The sequence below is a fragment of the Oncorhynchus mykiss genome, chromosome 13 (genome assembly GCF_057628025.1).
Source record: "Oncorhynchus mykiss isolate SJ-2025 chromosome 13, ASM5762802v1, whole genome shotgun sequence".
Lineage (NCBI taxonomy): Eukaryota > Metazoa > Chordata > Actinopteri > Salmoniformes > Salmonidae > Oncorhynchus > Oncorhynchus mykiss.
The window spans coordinates 63,087,707-63,106,740 of NC_143034.1; the positions used below are offsets into that span (position 1 = coordinate 63,087,707).

At 45.1% G+C, this 19,034-nt stretch overlaps 1 protein-coding gene across 3 annotated transcripts in view; it reads left to right on the forward strand.

Annotated features, from left to right (window-relative positions):
- LOC110539030 (centrosomal protein of 112 kDa) overlaps window positions 1-19,034 on the forward strand; it is a 230,858-nt gene that overhangs the window by 16,921 nt on the left and 194,903 nt on the right. For all 3 annotated transcript variants that reach the window (XR_016486041.1, XM_090197093.1, XM_090197094.1), the window contains exon 9: window positions 15,283-15,372. Coding sequence is in view for 2 of the 3 variants with exons in the window: in XM_090197093.1 (XP_090053219.1) it covers window positions 15,283-15,372 (90 nt within the window). In the remaining variant the exon portion in view is untranslated. The remainder of the gene's footprint in view (window positions 1-15,282; window positions 15,373-19,034) is intronic.

Genomic DNA, 19,034 nt, shown 5'->3' on the forward strand with positions numbered 1-19,034 from the left:
TCTACCAGCATGTCACATGTGCAACCAGAGGGGGAAAAAACTCTAGACCACCTTCACTCCACACACAGAGACGCGTACAAAACTCTAGACCACCTTCACTCCACACACAGAGACACGTACAAAACTCTAGACCACCTTCACTCCACACACAGAGACGCGTACAAAACTCTAGACCACCTTCACTCCACACACAGAGACGCGTACAAAACTCTAGACCACCTTCACTCCACACACAGAGACACGTACAAAACTCTAGACCACCTTCACTCCACACACAGAGACGTGTACAAAACTCTAGACCACCTTCACTCCACACACAGAGACGTGTACAAAACTCTCCCTTGTCCTCCATTTGGCAAATCTGACCATAATTCTATCCTCCTGATTCTTGATTACAAGCAAAAACTCAAGCATAGGAAGTACTCGATCAATATGGAATTGGTCAGATGACGTGGATGCTAAGATACAGGACTGTTTTAAGAGCACAGACTGGAATATGTTCCGGGATTCAGCCGAAGGCATTGGGGAGTATGCCATGGGGAGTATGCCATGGGGAGTATGCCATGGGAAGTATGCCATGGGGAGTATGCCATGGGGAGTATGCCATGGGGAGTATGCCATGGGGAGTATGCCATGGGGAGTATGCCATGGGAAGTATGCCATGGGGAGTATGCCATGGGGAGTATGCCATGGGGAGTATGCCATGGGGAGTATGCCATGGGGAGTATGCCATGGGGAGTATGCCATATCAGTCACCGGCTTCATCAATAAGTGCGTCGACGACATCATCCCAACTCTGACCATCAGTACATATCCCAACCAGAGGCCATGGATTACAGGCCACATCCGCACTGAGCTAAAGGCTAAAGCTGACACTTTCAAGGAGCGGGACACTAATCTACTAGTCTCCTCTCCTCTTGGTTGAGAGCTTCAAGTTTCTTGCAGGCACTAAGTTATTAACAAACTATCATGGTTCAGACACATTAAGACAGTTGTGAAGCGTTCATGACAATGCCTATTTCCCCTCAGGAGACTGAAAAGATTTGGCATGGGTCTTCAGATTCTCAAAGAATTAGATGTCTACAACATTGAGAGCATCCTGACTGGTTTCATCACCGCTTGGTATGAAAACTGCTCGGTATCTGACCGCAAGGCGCAACAGAGGGCAGCGTGTACGGCCCAGCACATCACTGGGGCCAGGCAAGTGGTACCGGAGCACCAAGTCTTGGTCCAAAAGGCTCCTTAACCGCTTCTACCCAGTCATAAGACTGCTGAACAGTTACGCAAATGGCTACCCAGACTATTTGCTTGACCCCCTTTTTTACGTTGCTGCTACTCGCTGTTTATTATCTATTCATAGTCACTTTTTTCATACCTACTGTACATGTACAGTGCATTCAGGAAGTATTCAGACCCCTTGACTTTTTCCCCAAAAATGACTTTATAGCCTTATTCTAAATTGAATTACATTTTTAAAACATCATCAATCCACACACAATATGCCATAATCACAAAGCAAAATCTGGTTTTTAGAATTGTTGCACATTTATATATATATATATATATAAAAAACTATACCTTATTTACATAAGAATTCAGATCCTTTGCTATGACATGAAATTGAGCTCATGTGCATCCTGTTTCCATTGATCATTATCATCCTGTAATATTTCTACAACTTTATTGGAGTCCACCTGTGGTAAATTCTATTAATTAGACAAAGGCACACACCTGTCTATATACGGTCACACAGTTGACAGTACATGTCAGAGCAAAATCCAAGCCAGAACAGTGCCAACTGGGTCTAACCAGATTAGAAAGAGGAGTGGGATGCCCCGGTGCACAACTGAGCAAGAGGACAAGTACATTAGAGTGTCTAGTTTGAGAAACAGACGCCTCTCAAGTCCTCAATTGGCATCTTCATTAAATAGTACCCGCAAAACACCAGTCTCAACATCAGCAGTGAAGAGGCGACTCCGGGATGCTGGCCTTCTAGGCTTTATCCATAGTGATGGAGGTAGGCCTGGTCAATCTCCTATTCCATGTCAACGGGACGATAACGTGAGAATTTGTGAATCCAAATTCTAAGGAGTAAGAGTCCAAGATCATAACATTAACCCAAAACTGTGAACCACAAGTTAAGTCCCATTCAAAGCAAATGTAACATAGTGCCACACTGTTGTCACTCTGGTAAAGAGTTTAATCTCCTTATGCATGAAAATTGTGTTCTAGGCTGCGCTTTGTGTTGCGTTTGTGTTGTTTCTAAAGGGACGATTCCGAATGCCCCTTTAAGAGAGAAAAAACCAGACCAGTGGTGACAGTTTTTCCTTATGTGGATTTAAGCTGAAAATCCCATTTTGAAAGGACGCTTTGAAGTCCCCCACCCGCCTTTACTCACACTGTTAATATAAAACTGAGCATGACTTGACTCTAATCGCCATGGCTTTTTATGTCCCCCTGGAGAAATGCTGTACTCAATTAGATCAACTTCAGTGAGCTGGCCAAGAAGGGAGAGGGACAGGGGGGACAGAGGGGGATAGAGAGAGTGAGAGGGAGGAATAGAGAGAGAGAGAGAGAGAGAGGGGAAACGTGGGAGCGAGAGAGAGTGGTTCAATGGGCACCACCAACAATGCTCATCAGCCCTCCTAATGTGGTTATTCATTCTGACTGGAGGAGAGGAGACTAATGTGGTGATATTCATTCTGACTGGAGGAGACTAATGTGATATTCATTCTGACTGGAGGAGAGGAGACTAATGTGGTGATATTCATTCTGACTGGAGGAGACTAATGTGGTAATATTCATTCTGACTGGAGGAGAGGAGACTATTGTGGTTATTCATTCTGACTGGAGGAGACTAATGTGGTGATATTCATTCTGACTGGAGGAGACTAATGTGGTTATTCATTCTGACTGGAGGAGATGAGACTAATGTGGTTATATTAATTCTGACTGGAGGAGACTAATGTGGTTATATTCATTCTGATTGGAGGAGAGGAGACTAATGTGGTTATATTCATTCTGACTGGAGGAGAGGAGACTAATGTGGTCTATTCATTCTGACTGGAGGAGAGGAGACTAATGTGGTCAATTCATTCTGACTGGAGGAGAGGAGACTGTGTTCTGTGTTATTACATTTTCAGCCCAGTCAGGCACCAAGTGTCACAGTCTTCCTCACTGCTGTTTGTTGAGAATCAAGAGGTGAAAGAAAGCAGGGCCTTCGAGCCTGAAAATGGGAACTAATGCTTGGAATATTATTCTGTGTGTGTGTGTGCTGTATTAGTGTGTGTGTGTGTTTATGGTAGTGTGTGTGTCTGTGTGTAGTAGGTTGATAGCAGTCAGCTGTCAGTCCCAGACTGTGTGTTGAGGAGCCAGGAAGGAGAGCCGGCCAGCCCTCTCAGTAGTTTTATAGAGGCCAGATCACTACCCGGCGTGGTGATATGGGGCCTAGTTAAAAGGCGCTCAGAAGCACTTGACTTTCAAGAGAGGAAATGGTGGTGAACTGGGGTTTTACTGTCTGGGCTGGGAATGTGTGTGTATGTACGTGTGTGTGTGTGTGGGTGAGTTGAAAAATTGTTTCCTGCACCTCTTACCTCCAACCCCACAAAGGGAACAGAGAAACTCCTGCCAACAGACCTGACTGGCTTTTGTAGATGGGCTTATCTGGTTTCACAGTGGTTGTTTTATGGTCTTTTTTTCAGTCAGACCGTCTGTTTTCTTACCCCTGGTTGCCTCGGATGTGTTCTGTATGTTTTAACCTTGGGCATGGAGTCTACTAGAGCAACAGGTTTATATCACAGGTCTGACAACTAACAGGGTCAATTTCATTAGAGAACACAGTAGCAAAACGTTTTGCATGAAAAATGAAAGCATTTCTTATTGGGCAAGTTCAGGTAGTCCCTCCCGGTTTCAGGCAGTTTCTTTTTCTCCATTTGGTGCCTAATGAATATGACTCAGGTCTAACCCCCAGGCATTTGTTCATGGAGCAACTGCCCCTGAAATATACATACATACAGTTCAAGTCGAAAGTTTACATACACCTTAGCCAAATGCCTTTATACTCAGTTTTTCACAATTCCTGACATTTAATCATTAATTATTGTCCATTTTGAAGACCTATTTGCGACCAAGCTTTAACTTCCTGACTGATGTCTTGAGATGTTGCTTCAATATATCCGCATAATTTTCCTGCCTCATGATGCCATCTATTGTGAAGTGCACCATTCCCTCCTGCAACAAAGCACCCCCACAGCATGATGCTGCCACCCCCGTGCTTCACGGTTGGGATGGTGTTCTTCGGCTTGCAGCCTCCGCCTTTTTCCTTTAAACATAACGATGGTCGTTTTGGCCAAACAGTTCTATTTTTGTTTCATCAGACCAGAGGACATTTCTCCAAAAAGTACGATCTTTGTCCCTATGTGCAGTTGCAAACCATAGTCTGGCTTTTTTATGGCGGTTTTGGAGCAGTGGCTTCTTCCTTGCTGAGCAGCTTTTCAGGTTATGTCGATATAGGACTCGTTTTACTGTGGATATAGATATTTTTGTGCCTGTTTCCTCCAGCATCTTCACAAGGTCCTTTGCTGTTGTTCTGGGATTGATTTGCACTTTTCGCACCAAAGTACCTTCATCTCTAGAAGACAGAATGCGTCTCCTTCCTGAGCGGTATGACGGCTGCGTGGTCCCATGTTGTTTACACTTGCGTGCTATTGTTTGTACAGATGAACGTGGTACTTTCAGACGTTTGGAAATTGCTCCCAAGGCTGAACCAGACTTGTGGAGGTCTACAATTTATTTTATGACGTCTTGGCTGATTTCTTTTGATTTTCCCATGATGTCAAGCAAAGAGGTACTGAGTTGGAAGGTAGGCCTTGAAATACATCCACAGGTACACCTCCAAATGACTCAAATGATGTCAATTAGCCTATCAGAAGCTTCTAAAGCCATGACATCATTTTCTGGAATTTTCCAAGCTGTTTAAAGGCACAGTCAACTTACTGTATGTAAACTTCGGACCCACTGGAATTGTGATACAGTGAATTATAAGTGAAATAATCTGTCTGTAAACAATTGTTAGAAACATTACTTGTGTCATGCACAAAGTAGATGTCCTAAACGACTTGCCAAAACTATCGTTTGTTAACAAGAAATTTGTGGAGTGGTTGAAAAACGAGTTTTAATGACTCCAACGTAAGTGTATGTAAACTTCTGACTTCAACTGTATATACAGTGCCTTGCGAAAGTATTCGGCCCCCTTGAACTTTGCGATCTTTTGCCACATTTCAGGCTTCAAACATAAAGATATAAAACTGTATTTTTTTGTGAAGAATCAGCAACAAGTTGGACACAATCATGAAGTGGAACGACATTTATTGGATATTTCAAACTTTTTTAACAAATCAAAAACTGAAAAATTGGGCGTGCAAAATTATTCAGCCCCCTTAAGTTAATACTTTGTAGTGCCACCTTTTGCTGCGATTACAGCTGTAAGTCGCTTGGGGTATGTCTCTATCAGTTTTGCACATCGAGAGACTGACATTTTTTCCCATTCCTCCTTGCAAAACAGCTCGAGCTCAGTGAGGTTGGATGGAGAGCATTTGTGAACAGCAGTTTTCAGTTCTTTCCACAGATTCTCGATTGGATTCAGATCTGGACTTTGACTTGGCCATTCTAACACCTGGATATGTTTATTTTTGAACCATTCCATTGTAGATTTTGCTTTATGTTTTGGATCATTGTCTTGTTGGAAGACAAATCTCCGTCCCAGTCTCAGGTCTTTTGCAGACTCCATCAGGTTTTCTTCCAGAATGGTCCTGTATTTGGCTCCATCCATCTTCCCATCAATTTTAACCATCTTCCCTGTCCCTGCTGAAGAAAAGCAGGCCCAAACCATGATGCTGCCACCACCATGTTTGACAGTGGGGATGGTGTGTTCAGGGTGATGAGCTGTGTTGCTTTTACGCCAAACATAACGTTTTGCATTGTTGCCAAAAAGTTCAATTTTGGTTTCATCTGACCAGAGCACCTTCTTCCACATGTTTGGTGTGTCTCCCAGGTGGCTTGTGGCAAACTTTAAACAACACTTTTTATGGATATCTTTAAGAAATGGCTTTCTTCTTGCCACTCTTCCATAAAGGCCAGATTTGTGCAATATACGACTGATTGTTGTCCTATGGACAGAGTCTCCCACCTCAGCTGTAGATCTCTGCAGTTCATCCAGAGTGATCATGGGCCTCTTGGCTGCATCTCTGATCAGTCTTCTCCTTGTATGAGCTGAAAGTTTAGAGGGACGGCCAGGTCTTGGTAGATTTGCAGTGGTCTGATACTCCTTCCATTTCAATATTATCGCTTGCACAGTGCTCCTTGGGATGTTTAAAGCTTGGGAAATCTTTTTGTATCCAAATCCGGCTTTAAACTTCTTCACAACAGTATCTTGGACCTGCCTGGTGTGTTCCTTGTTCTTCATGATGCTCTCTGTGCTTTTAACGGACCTCTGAGACTATCACAGTGCAGGTGCATTTATACGGAGACTTGATTACACACAGGTGGATTGTATTTATCATCATTAGTCATTTAGGTCAACATTGGATCATTCAGAGATCCTCACTGAACTTCTGGAGAGTTTGCTGCACTGAAAGTAAAGGGGCTGAATAATTTTGCACGCCCAATTTTTCAGTTTTTGGTTTGTTAAAAAAGTTTGAAATATCCAATAAATGTCGTTCCACTTCATGATTGTGTCCCACTTGTTGTTGATTCTTCACAAAAAATACAGTTTTATATCTTTATGTTTGAAGCCTGAAATGTGGCAAAAGGTCGCAAAGTTCAAGGGGGCCGAATACTTTCGCAAGGCACTGTATATCGCAAAAAATTTGTGGCAAAATGGCTTAAGGACAACAAAGTCAAGGTATTGGACTGGCCATCACAAAGCCCTGACCTTAATCCTATAGAAAATTTGTGGGAAGAACTGAAAAAGCGTGTGCGAGAAAGGAGGCCTACAAACCTGACTCGGTTACACAAACTCTGTCAGGAGGAATGGGCCAAAAGTCACAACTTATTGTGGAAGGCTACCCGAACCATTTGACCCAAGTTAAACAATTTAAAGGCAATGCTACCGAATACTAATTGAGTGTATGTAAACTTCTGACCCACTGGGAATGTGATGAAAGAAATAAAAGCTGAAATAAATTATTCTCTCTACTGTTATGCTGACAATTCACATTCTTAAAATAAAGTGGTGATCCTAACTGACCTAAGACAGGGAATTTTTACTAGCATTAAATCAGGAATTGTGATAAACTGAGTTTAAATGTATTTGGCTAAGTTGTATGTAAACCTCCGACTGTGTTAACTAACCTCCAGACGAGCTTCAATGCCATACAACTCAACTTCCGTGGCCTCCAACTGCTCTTAAATGCAAGTAAAACTAAGTGCATGCTCTTCAACTGATCACTGCCCGCACCTGCCAGCCCGTCCAGCATCACTACTCTGGACGGTTCTGACTTAGAATATGTGGACAACTACAAATACCTAGGTGTCTGGATAGACTGTAATCTCTCCTTCCAGACTCACATTAAGCATCTCCAATCCAAAATTAAATCTAGAATCGGCTTCCTATTTTGCAAACAAAGCGAAATATGCTTCATTTATGCTGCCAAACTTACCCTCGTAAAACTGACCATCCTACGACTTTGGCGATGTCATCTATAAAATAGACTCCACTCTACTCAAGAAATTGGATGCAGTTTATCACAGTGCCATCCGTTTTGTCACCAATGCCCCATATATTATTCACCACTGCGACCTGTACGCTCATACTCGTCGCCAAACCCACTGGCTCCAGGTCATCTACAAGTCTCTGCTAGGTAAAGCCCCACCTTATCTCAGCTCAGTGGTCACTATAGCAACACCCACCTGTAGCACGCGCTACAGCAGGTATATCTCACTGGTCACCCCCAAAGCCAATTCCTCCTTTGGCACTGCTTTTCCTGTCAGAGCAGCTCACAGATCACTGCACCTGTACATAGCCCATCTGTAAACAGCCCATCCAACTACCTCATCCCCATACTGTATTTATTTATTGCTCCTTTGCACCCCAGTATCTCTACTTGCACATTACTCTTCTGCACATCTACCATTTCTGTGTCTAATTGCTATATTGTAATTACTTCACCACCATGGCCTATTTATTGCCTATTTATTGCCCTTATTTGACCTCATTTGCACTCACTGTATATAGATTTTTCTTTGTTCTGCTGTATTTTTGACTGTATGTTTTGTTTATTCCATGTGTAACTCTGTGTTGTTGAATGTGTCGAACTGCTGTGCTTTATCTTGGCCAGGTCGCAGTTGTAAATGAGAACTTGTTCTCAACAGGCCTACCTGGTTAAATAAAGGTGAAATAAAAAAATAAAAAAATGGAGGGATTAACTCGGGCCGTTGTTGTTGCCATCCTGTACCTGTCCCACAGGTGTGATGTTCGGATGTACCGATATTGTGCAGGTGTTGTTACACGTGGTCTGCCACTGCTAAGACGATCCGCTGTCCGACCTGTCTCCCTGTAGCTCTGTCTTAGGCGTCTCACAGTACCAACATTGTAATTTATTGCCCTGGCCACATCTGTAGTCCTCGTGCGTCCTTGCAGCATGCCTAAGGCACGTTCATGCAGATTGGCATCTTTCTTGTTGTGTTTTTCAGAGTCAGTAGAAAAGCCTCTTTAGTGTCCTAAGTTTTCATAACTGACCTTAACTAGTTATCTAAAGAAATGGGATCTAGGTATATTTAACTTTAGGACTAACTGTTCAAAAGATGCTAAATCAATGTACAAGACGTTCGGTGAGGAGATCCCTTCTCCAGCCCAGATATGAAACGCCCTGTCTAATATTGATGGAGAGAATATATGATTCTTTAATAATGGGGCAGAAGTTGAAAATTCACTGAGACCAAACGTTTCCAGATTTTTAGAGAATGTTTCATAATCTGGTTTTGAATGTATTTGGAAACAGGCTCAGCTAGTTTAGAGCAGAGTAAGACAGCTAAGGAGGTGTTCAATGAGATATCCAAGGTCAACCATTTTGGTGATTAAGCCAATGTTTAAAATAAATGTATTCAATTTCTTATTTTCTGTTTGCCAGAAAATCTCCCCATAGAATGTAGTAGCCTGAATACCACAGTGGTTTATAAATGGATTTTGGAGGTCTGTGTTTCTTTGGAATCTGTGACACTCAAAATGTTTTCTTTCATTTCAGTGACTTTTGAGTCACAGTTGACAATAAAGGGGGGTTTGGTGGATTTTCGGCAAGTCCTAGCCCTGTAGGGTGGAGTTATGACCACACACACACACACACACCCCACACACGACGCCTCTTCAGAAGTGTCCCAGTGACTCACTCTGACTCTATCCTTCGCCACCTTGAATCTTATCATCTCCTGTGGTTCCACATTAAGCCCCGTACGCAGGCCTCGCCCACCATGGCGTGTCTTGTCTGACCACCAGCAGGAAATGACCTGCGGCTGGGTCTGGTCCTCGCCATATGTTGCTAAGCCCCGACAGCCAGTTTCTATTTTAAGGAACTCTGGGCTCTCACACCAAGCTCATCCCCAGTTCAGCTACTGACTACATTGATAAGTTGATAAGATCGCTGACTGTACCAGTTAAGCTACTGACTTCATTGATAAGTTGATAAGATCGCTGACTGTACCAGTTCAGCTACTGACTTCATTGATAAGTTGATAAGATCGCTGACTGTACCAGTTCAGCTACTGACTTCATTGATAAGTTGATAAGATTGCTGACTGTACCAGTTCAGCTACTGACTTCGTTGATAAGATTGCTGACTGTACCAGTTAAGCTACTGACTTCATTGATAAGTTGATAAGATCGCTGACTGTACCAGATCAGCTACTGACTTCATTGATAAGTTGATAAGATTGCTGACTGTACCAGTTCAGCTACTGACTTCATTGATAAGTTGAGTAAGTGTGTGGTAGCGTGGCAGCTGGAGCAGACGTTGGCCACCATGATGTTGAGTCACTTTAGTCTCATATGGTCATCTATTTTCACCCATGGTTGAGGTTACAAGTCTAGTCCTTGTAATCCCACTACACACACCCTTACTGTGCTGGGCTCACATCATAGGTGCTATGGGATGGGGCCGTGGCATATTCAATGAAATGATCCAAGACCATTCAGCCAGTCCCACCCATAGGGTTAGAATTAGGCTTACGTGATGTGATTGCTTTGGCACATGCAGATGGATTGATACATGCAAACAGAGAGAGAGAGACTAAATTTCCCCTGGTACTCCTGGGGTTCTCCTCACAAGCACCATCACAGGGCTCTGTGTGATTCTTCCTCTAATGGCTGCAGCTCGGCCAAACGGGTCTGGAGCTGAGGTTCAGTTTCCAATCTGCCCATGCTTTCCAAAGGCATAATGATGCAACTGCTTCCATGCCTGGGTCCTATGGGAAGGCCTCTCAGCTCTGTATTTGATTCAGACGACTAGCCCCTCTGATTGTATGATTGTGGTTAAAGGACAACACTGAGCCTTGTGAAGTTCCTAAGGGAGCTCTCTATGCAGTGGCTTTTAGGGTAAAATGGCCGACAATCCAAAGGCAGGCATATGGTACTCAGATATTCTGTCTTTTCTTAAATTGAATGGGTATTGTTTTTGTTAGTTATGCACTTTATGTCCTTAAAGGGATCTCCATGTTGAATAGTAGTAGTGAATTGTTTTTAGGAAGAAATGTTGTCTTTTGTCTCTGCTGAAGCCCAATATTACCATGACATTAAGTGACATTCAAAAGTCTTTCCTTTTAAAAACTTTGTTGGTTGTAGTGTTTTGCATTTTACCTCAGAGTACAATTATCATGCTAAGATCCATTAGCTTCTCCTCCCAGTGGAGGAATGGCATGTTAATGGTGTTCAGTAGATAGCTAGCAGGGAACTGCAGAGGGAATATTCTCTACATCTGTGTTTATGGAAGATGAAAGCTCTATCAGGGCATTGTAGTTCTACTGCAGAGCAAGATACATAAACACAACTGTGCTTTGTGGGCCCAGCAGTTAGCAGGCATTTTGTGAGCGCATTCCCCAAGGGGAAAAAAGGCTGGACTCAGGGTCGCTTCTGAGAAAAGAAAAGTGAGAGCGGTTGCTTCTGTGTTTCTCTTTTTCTTTCCGTCTCCCTCCTCCCTCTCTATCCTTTCCTTTCTCAACACACCTTCACCCTTTACCTTCTCTCTCATCCTTCCCTCATCTCCTCTCCTCTCCTGAGCTGGGTGTCAACAACATGGCATCTAAGAGAGAAACAACTTTTCAAAAGAAAAACCTCTGTCACACAGAGATGCCTGATTTTGAAGCTTCTCAGAAACCAGAGGTGTGCGCATCTCTCTCCTTCTTCCTCTCTCCGTTCCTCCTCTCTCCGTTCCTCCTCTTTCCTTCCTCCTCTCTCCTTTCTCCTCTATTCCTCCTCCTCTCTCCTTCCTCTTCTCTTCTTCCTCTTCTCTCCTTCCTCCTCTATTCCTCCTCCTCTATTCCTCCTCCTCTCCTTCCTCTTCTCTCCTTCCTCCTCTTTCCCTCCTCCTCCCTCCTTCCTTCTCTCTCCTTCCTCCTCTCGCTCCTCCTCTATTCCTCCTCCTCTCGCTCCTCCTCTATTCCTCCTCCTCTCTCCTTCCTCATCTTTCCCTCCTCCTCTCTCCTTCCTCCTCTCCTTCATACTCTCTCCCTCCTTTCTCCTTCCTCCTCTCTCCTTCTTCCTCTACTTCCTCCTCTCTCCCAGTTCTCCTTCCTCCTCTCTCACAACTCTCCTTCCTCCTCTATCGCTCCTCCTTTCTCCTCTCCTCCTCACTCCACTTTCCTTCCCCTCCTCTCTCCTCTCTCCTTCCTCCTCTCTCCTTTCTCCTCTCTCGCTCCTCTCTCACTCCTCTCTCTCGCTCCTCTCTCTCGCTCCTCTCTCCCTGCTCTTCTCTCGCTCCTCCTCTCTCGATACTCCTCTCTCCCTCCTCCTCACTCCTCTTTCCTTCCTCCTCACTCCTCTTTCCTTCCTCCTCACTCCTCTCTCCCCTCCTCTCTCCTTCCTCCTCTCTCCTTCCTCCTCTCTCCGTTCCTCCTCTCTCCTTCATCTTCTCTTGCTCCTCCTCTATTCCTCCTCCTCTCTCCTTTCTCCTCTCTCCTTCCTCCCCTCTCCTTCCTCCTCTCTCCTTCCTCCTCTCTCGCTCCTCCTCTCTTGCTCCTCCTCTCTCACTCCTTCTCTCTCCTTCCTCCTCTCTCGCTTGTCCTCTTCTCTCGCTCCTACTCTCTCCTTCCTGCTCTTCCTCTCTCCCTCCTTTCTCTCTCCCTCCTCTCTCGCGCCTACTCTCTCGCTCTTTCATTCGCACCTCCTCTCTCTCCCCCTCCTCTCGCTCCTACACTCTCGCTCCTTCCTCCTCTCCTTCCTCCTCTCTCCTTCCTCCTCTCTCCTTCCTCCTCTTTCCTTTCTCCTCTCTCACTCCTCTCTCTCTGCTCTTCTCTCACTCCTCTCTCGATACTCCTCTCTCCCTCCTCCTCTTTCCTTCCTCTCTCCTTTCTCCTCTCTCGCTCCTCCTCTCTCCTTCCTCCTCTCTCCTTCTTCCTCTCTCGCTCCTTCTTCCTCTCTCGCTCCTCCTCTCTCATTCCTCCTCTTTCTCTCCTTCCTCTTTCTCTCTTTCCTCCTCTCTCCCTCCTCCTCTCTCCTTTCTACTCTCTCGCTCCTCCTCTCTTGCTCCTCCTCTCTCACTCCTTATCTCTCCTTCCTCCTCTCTCGCTTGTCCTCTTCTCTCGCTCCTACTCTCTCCTTCCTGCTCTTCCTCTCTCCCTCCTTTCTCTCTCCCTCCTCTCTCGCGCCTACTCTCTCGCTCTTTCATTCGCCCCTCCTCTCTCTCCCCCTCCTCTCGCTCCTACTCTCTCGCTCCTCCATTTGATCCTCCTCTCTCCTTCCTACTCTCACCCTCCTCTTTCTCTCCTTCCTCTTCTCTCTCTCCCTCCTTCTTTCTACTCTTCGCTCCTCCTCTCTCCCTGCTCCTCTCGTGCTGCTCCTCTCTCGTTCCTCCTATCTCCTTCCTCTTTCTCTCCTTTCTACTCTTTCCTTTCTACTCTCTCGCTCCTTCTCTCTCCTTCCTCCTCTCTCTTGCTCCTCCTCTCTCGCTCCTACTCTCTCCTCCTCTCTCGCTCCTACTCTCTTTCTCCTCTCTCGCTCCTACTCTCTCGCTCCTCCATTCGCTCCTCCTCTCTCCGTCCTTTCTCTCCTTCCTCTTTCTCTCCTTCCTCCTCTCTCTCCTCCTTTCTACTCTTCGCTCCTCCTCTCTCCTTCCTACTCTCTCTTTCCTCCTCTCTCCTTCCTCTCTCGCTCCTCCTCTCGCTCCTCCTCTCTCCTTCCTCTTCTCTCCCTCGTCCTTGCTCCTCCTCTCCTTCCTCATCTCCTCCTTTCTCCCTCCTCCTCTCTCCATCCTCCTCTCTCACTCCCCCTCTCTCCCTCCCTTCTTCCCTCTTTCTATTTCCTCTATAAACCATTTTTCAAACGCCCCTGATGTAGTTTGACAAACTTTCTAAAAAGCCCATTTGAAGAGGTGATGTGAAAGTGACACCCACTTGTTTTGGAGCGCCGCTGGAAAAATCTACTAGACTCCCTCACTTCAATCAGCCTAATCTCTCCTCCAACAAGTCTCCTGTGGTCTCAGAGATTGCACAAGAAAATGGTGGTAATTCAATAGAAAAGAAAGCGAAACGAGAGAGAACATCACATGGCACCATTGAAGGAGGATAAGTCTAGCAGACTTAGTTGAAGTTGTGGGATAATGGAAGCAGTAGTTTACAATAGGACGCATCTAGTTTGAATGTAGAAGACCCTGGGAATGAGTACGATACAGATCCTTGTTGCTCAAAAGCAAACATTAGCGTTGTTGTGAGAATGAATGGGGCAGGTATTGGCTAGTTTGTCAAATGTCAATACAATAGGGGACTTAACCATCTAAGCTACCTCCCCAGATACAGGTTACATGACTGCCCAAAAGGTGTTTTCCAACCTGGAAGGACGTATTTGTCACAGAGACCCAGAGTTGAGCAATGCATCAAACCCTCCAGTGACTAAAACCTGTGAGTAAGTACATTAGTCACAAAGCAATACGAACTCATCCTGTCTAATTCCCATTTGTGTTGACAACGTTAGCAAACTCTTTCCACTGACTGGATGACTGTGTGTCTGTTGGCCCCAGAGCGGCCAAGTCCTGAGGCCAGACAGTTCTACAATGGCACATCAGATCAGGAGCACATGTCATGCCTTCTCCTCACCCAGGGGCAATCAGACCAGGTATACTACTAGACATAGTGAGCCAACAACACAACAACCGCCATCGGCAGTTCAAAGAAGTAGGGGAAGGTGCCCATACAGGGCTAGCCACGGGACAGGGTGGCCTCTCCTATCAGTCTCCCCACGTGTTGGTGAGAGCTTCTCGTTAGCCAGATGAAAGGCCTGTGTCCGCCAGTATTTTACTCAGGAAACCTGAAGCCACAAAGCAACATGACCTCTGGCAGGGCTGATGAGAAGGACATATGACTTAGGAGGAGCTGTGTTAGGTAGACACTGAGAGGGTATGTGCTTGTCGTTTAGTATTAAGGCCACTCTGTATTAGCAAGCCGTATCTGAAAGTGGGTGTTCATGTGTCTACCTGGTTTGAGTGTGTGAGTATAAATATTTAGAATTACTATTGTAGATGTGTGTTACTTTGTCTGTGTGTGTACACTTCTGGCGTATTAACTAAGTGTGTATTATTTTCCTGTGGCATTGTGTGTGTGGGAGTGAATGAAGGGCTCTGGGAGCTCTGTCTTGACATGCAGATTCAGACGGTTGAACTGTTGATCCCCTGTATATTGAGCTGAACTGAAAGGAGCCGGCTGTCAGTGGATAACTGTAGCCTACATAATGCCTTGTTCTCTCTGGCCAAGCCTGTTCCTGTCACTGACTAATACTGTATTTAACTATTATCTCACACACACACTGTTGGGTCTGGTACATCCCTCCTACACACATTTGAAGTCCTGTTTGTAGATAAATATATTTAGAAATGTTTATGAAGCTTGATTCATTGACAGCGCTGATGCTCTCTGTGCCATCTACAGTAAATATCTGAAATGCCACTACTTGCCATTAGTTGGCCTAGTTAGTAAAAACAGGGGCAGCTGACATTGCCGTTGCTATTTTGTCCATCTCCTGTGCTGCATTTGACGATGTGTGTATTGACTCCCCTGTCTGTCATGGTGCTGTGTGTTTCTGTGCAGGCTGAGAGACTGAAGACTAAAGTCCTGGAGGCCAAGCACCAGGAGGAGAAACTGAAGATGCAGCAGAGGCACGACGCAGACGTGCAGAAGGTCAGAGTGCTGACTGATTTATCAATTAATTATTTTAATGATTTAATATGTTTATTTATTTGATATTTTAGATAACTTCACACATACAGCCATAATATCATCTGTAGGGAGGTTATAGTACCGCCCAGACATAAAACCATGAATTTAAATGATGGAGGACAAACGCACAGTGAAGTGAGACAGTGCAGAAGGTAGGTATAACAAGAGTGATGTTCCCTGCATCCTTCACCACTCCCACTCTGACACTACATCTGATGTGGGCTCACACCCTTTTCTCCTTCCCTCCTCCCTGGGCTCCCTGTTAGTTTCATTTCACCAGGGGTGTATCGGCTCAGCTCCACATCCAGCACCTGGGATCTGTCAACTTCCTCCCAAAACGTCTGGTTTCATTGTTGCCACAGAATCTTTAAATAAAACAGAAATAGCCCCATTTTCCCTCTGTTTAAACTGTCGATGAACTCTTTGTCTCTGACAGGAGACACAGTGACAGCTCCTCCACTACCCAGCCTCTCCCGCTCTCGCTCTTCATCCCTCTCTCTTTAGTGTCTCTGTCATTGCAGGCAAATCACACTAATTGTGTACAGATTGCGAGCGATGTCGGATTCAATTTGTTCCCTGTTTACCCGGGCGTCTGACTAATGTCTTCAAGGGGGAGTGGTGGTGGAGGAGGGACTTTAACAAGCCCATTCAAAGGCGCATGGGGAAGCTGGCTAGCGCTAGTTTTAATTAGCACCAGGTAGATGAATTATGGATGAGTGTGTGGTGCTGATGGTGGTTAGACTGGTCATCGTCTGGTCATCGCACAATAGCTATATAATTAGCTCAGGCAGACCTGTATTTGTTTTTTAAAACGATAGTGTTGGAGCGCATCAACAAACAGGGTTTAATATCTCCATCTAGAAAGTGCTGCCTGAGGAGCAATCCTCTAAGGATCCGAGATGGCCAGAATACCACGATAGTGAACAACTTTTTTTCATAATGCTGTGTAGCCTAGATTATCAAGCTCCATTGAGACTAAAGAGATGGTTAACAAATAACAACCCATATTGTACATCTTCAGATTGCTATGCTATCTCAGATTGCTGTATGCTATGCCTCTGTGTGTAATGTAATGGCACCTCTTCCTCCAGACAGTGGGATAGTATTAGTGTCTAGTCAGTCAGGCTGGCTGGAGTCTCTCTGCAATAGAGATGTTAGAAAAGACCCACAATTACCGTCCTAAAAGCTGTCGTTCCTCTGCTCCCACTCCCAGTCCCTCTGGACCCCATCTCTGACACCCCGTTACGACGGCCCTCTACATGTGCCCAAAACACACCCTCCTCTCTCCTCTCAGGAAGGCCGATGGGAAAATGGGAAAAGTGGACGTCCCTAAATGTTCTGTGAACTTTCCTTTACCCCCCTTCACTCCCTTCCCTTTCATGTCTCCCATCCCACTCACTCTGGCCACAACAGGCTTAGACACAGAGTGCACTTCTAACAGACAAAACCCAGGACAAATAACCCTCTGATGGTCCCTGGGACTGTTTCGGAGGGGAAATAATCTCTCTTCCAGGGGGTTTTGATCAAATCTCCACCGTGTGTATCAAAAGACAAGGCGGCGCTGTGAAATGGTCCACAGTCCTGAACTTGTGTTGTTTCTCTCTCCTCTCTCTCTCTGTCTGTCATGTGTTGTAAAACCACCTCTTTCATGGTCAGGTCCCCTCTACTAATACAGCTCTGAGGATATCATCATTCCCAATAACACTGATTAGCCTCCTAGCATGTACTGCTATGCATAACTGTAATCAGTTCAGTACAATGGAGAGCCCTGTGCTCATAGTTTCTAAAACAATGTACATTGCCGTTGCTATTTTGTCTGTTATTGGTTACTGATATCTGTTATTTGAAAAAAGACATGTTTCACTCATGCATGTGATATTTTATTTGATGTCTGAATTGGAAGGGGATGTAATGGAGTCAGAGGATGCAGTGAAGTCAGTCAAGGCTCATCTGTAGACACCTCCTGTTATGAGATGTGTTTGGGGAAGGGAATTATGTTGATGTTGTGTATCTCTCATTAAATCAAATCAAATGTTATTGCACACACACACACACACACACATCCGTTAGTGAGAATTTCTGCTTTGCCAAGATAATCCATCTACCTGACAGGTGTGGCATATCAAGAATCTGATTAAACAGCAGGATCATTACCCAAGTGCACCTTGTGCTGGGACAATTAAAGGTCACTCTAAAATGTGCAGTTTTGTCATAACACAATGCCACAGATGTCTCAAGTTTTGAGGGAGCGTGCAATTGGCATGCTGACAGCATGAATGTCCACCAGAGCTGTTACCAGAGAATTGAATGTTAATTTCTCTACTGTTAGCCCCCCCCCCCCCCCCCCCCCCCATCTACTGTAAGCCGCCTCCAACGTCGTTTTCAAAGAATTTGGGAGTATGTCCAACCGGCCTTACAACCACAGACCACGTGTAACCACACCAGCCCAGGACCTCCACATCCGGCTTCTTCACTTGCGGGATCATCTGAGACCAGCCACCTTGGACAGCTGATGAAACTGTGGGTTTGCACAACTGAAGATTTTCTGAACAAACTGTCAGAAACCGTCTTAGGGAAGCTCGTCGTCCTCACCAGGGTTTTGACCTGACTGCAGTTTGGCGTTGTAACCGACTGCAGTGGGAAAATGTTCACCTTCAATGGCCACTGGCACGCTTGATGAGTGTGCTCTTCACGGATGAATCACAGTTTCAACTAGCAGACAGCGTGTATGGCGTTGTGTAGGCGAGGGGTTTGCTGATGTCAATGTTGTGAACAGAGTGCCCCATGGGAGAGGTGGGGCTATGGTATGGACAGGCATAAGCTACGGACAACGCACACAATTGAAAGCACAGAGATACACTGTGAAGATCCTAAGGCCCATTGTCATGCCATTTATCCGCCGCCATCACGTCATGTTTCAGCATGATAATGCACGGCCCCATGTCACAAGGATCTGTACACAATTGATTGAGGCTGAAAATGTCCCAGTTCTTTCATGGCCTGCATACTCTACAGACATGTCACCCATTGAGCATGTTTGGGATGCTCTGTATCGACGTGTAGGACAGCGTGCTCCAGTTCCCGCCAATATCCAGCAACTTCGCACAACCATTGAAGTGGAATGGGACAACCACAGGCCACAATCAACAGCCTGATCAACTCTATGCAAAGGAGATGTTGCGCTGTATGAGATAAACGGTGGTCACACCAGATACTGACTGGTTTTCTGATCCACACCCTTCCCTCTTTTTTAAGGTATCTGTGACCAACAGATGCATATCTGTATTCTCAGTCATGTGAAATCCATAGATCCTTATATGAACTGTAACTCAGTAAAATCTTAGAAATTGTTGCATGTTGAGTTTATATACTGACCAAAAATGTTCATGAGCTGAAATAAAAAAAAATCCCAGAAAATGTCCATATGCACAAAAAGCTTCTCAAATGTTGTGCACAAATGTGTTTACCTCCCTGTTAGTGAGCATTTCTCCTTTGCCAAGATAATCCAACCACCTGACAGGTGTGGCATATCAGGAAGCTGATTAAACAGCATGAACATTACACAGGTGCACCTTGTGCTACGGACAATAAAAGGCCTCTTTAAAATGAGCAGTTTTGTCAAA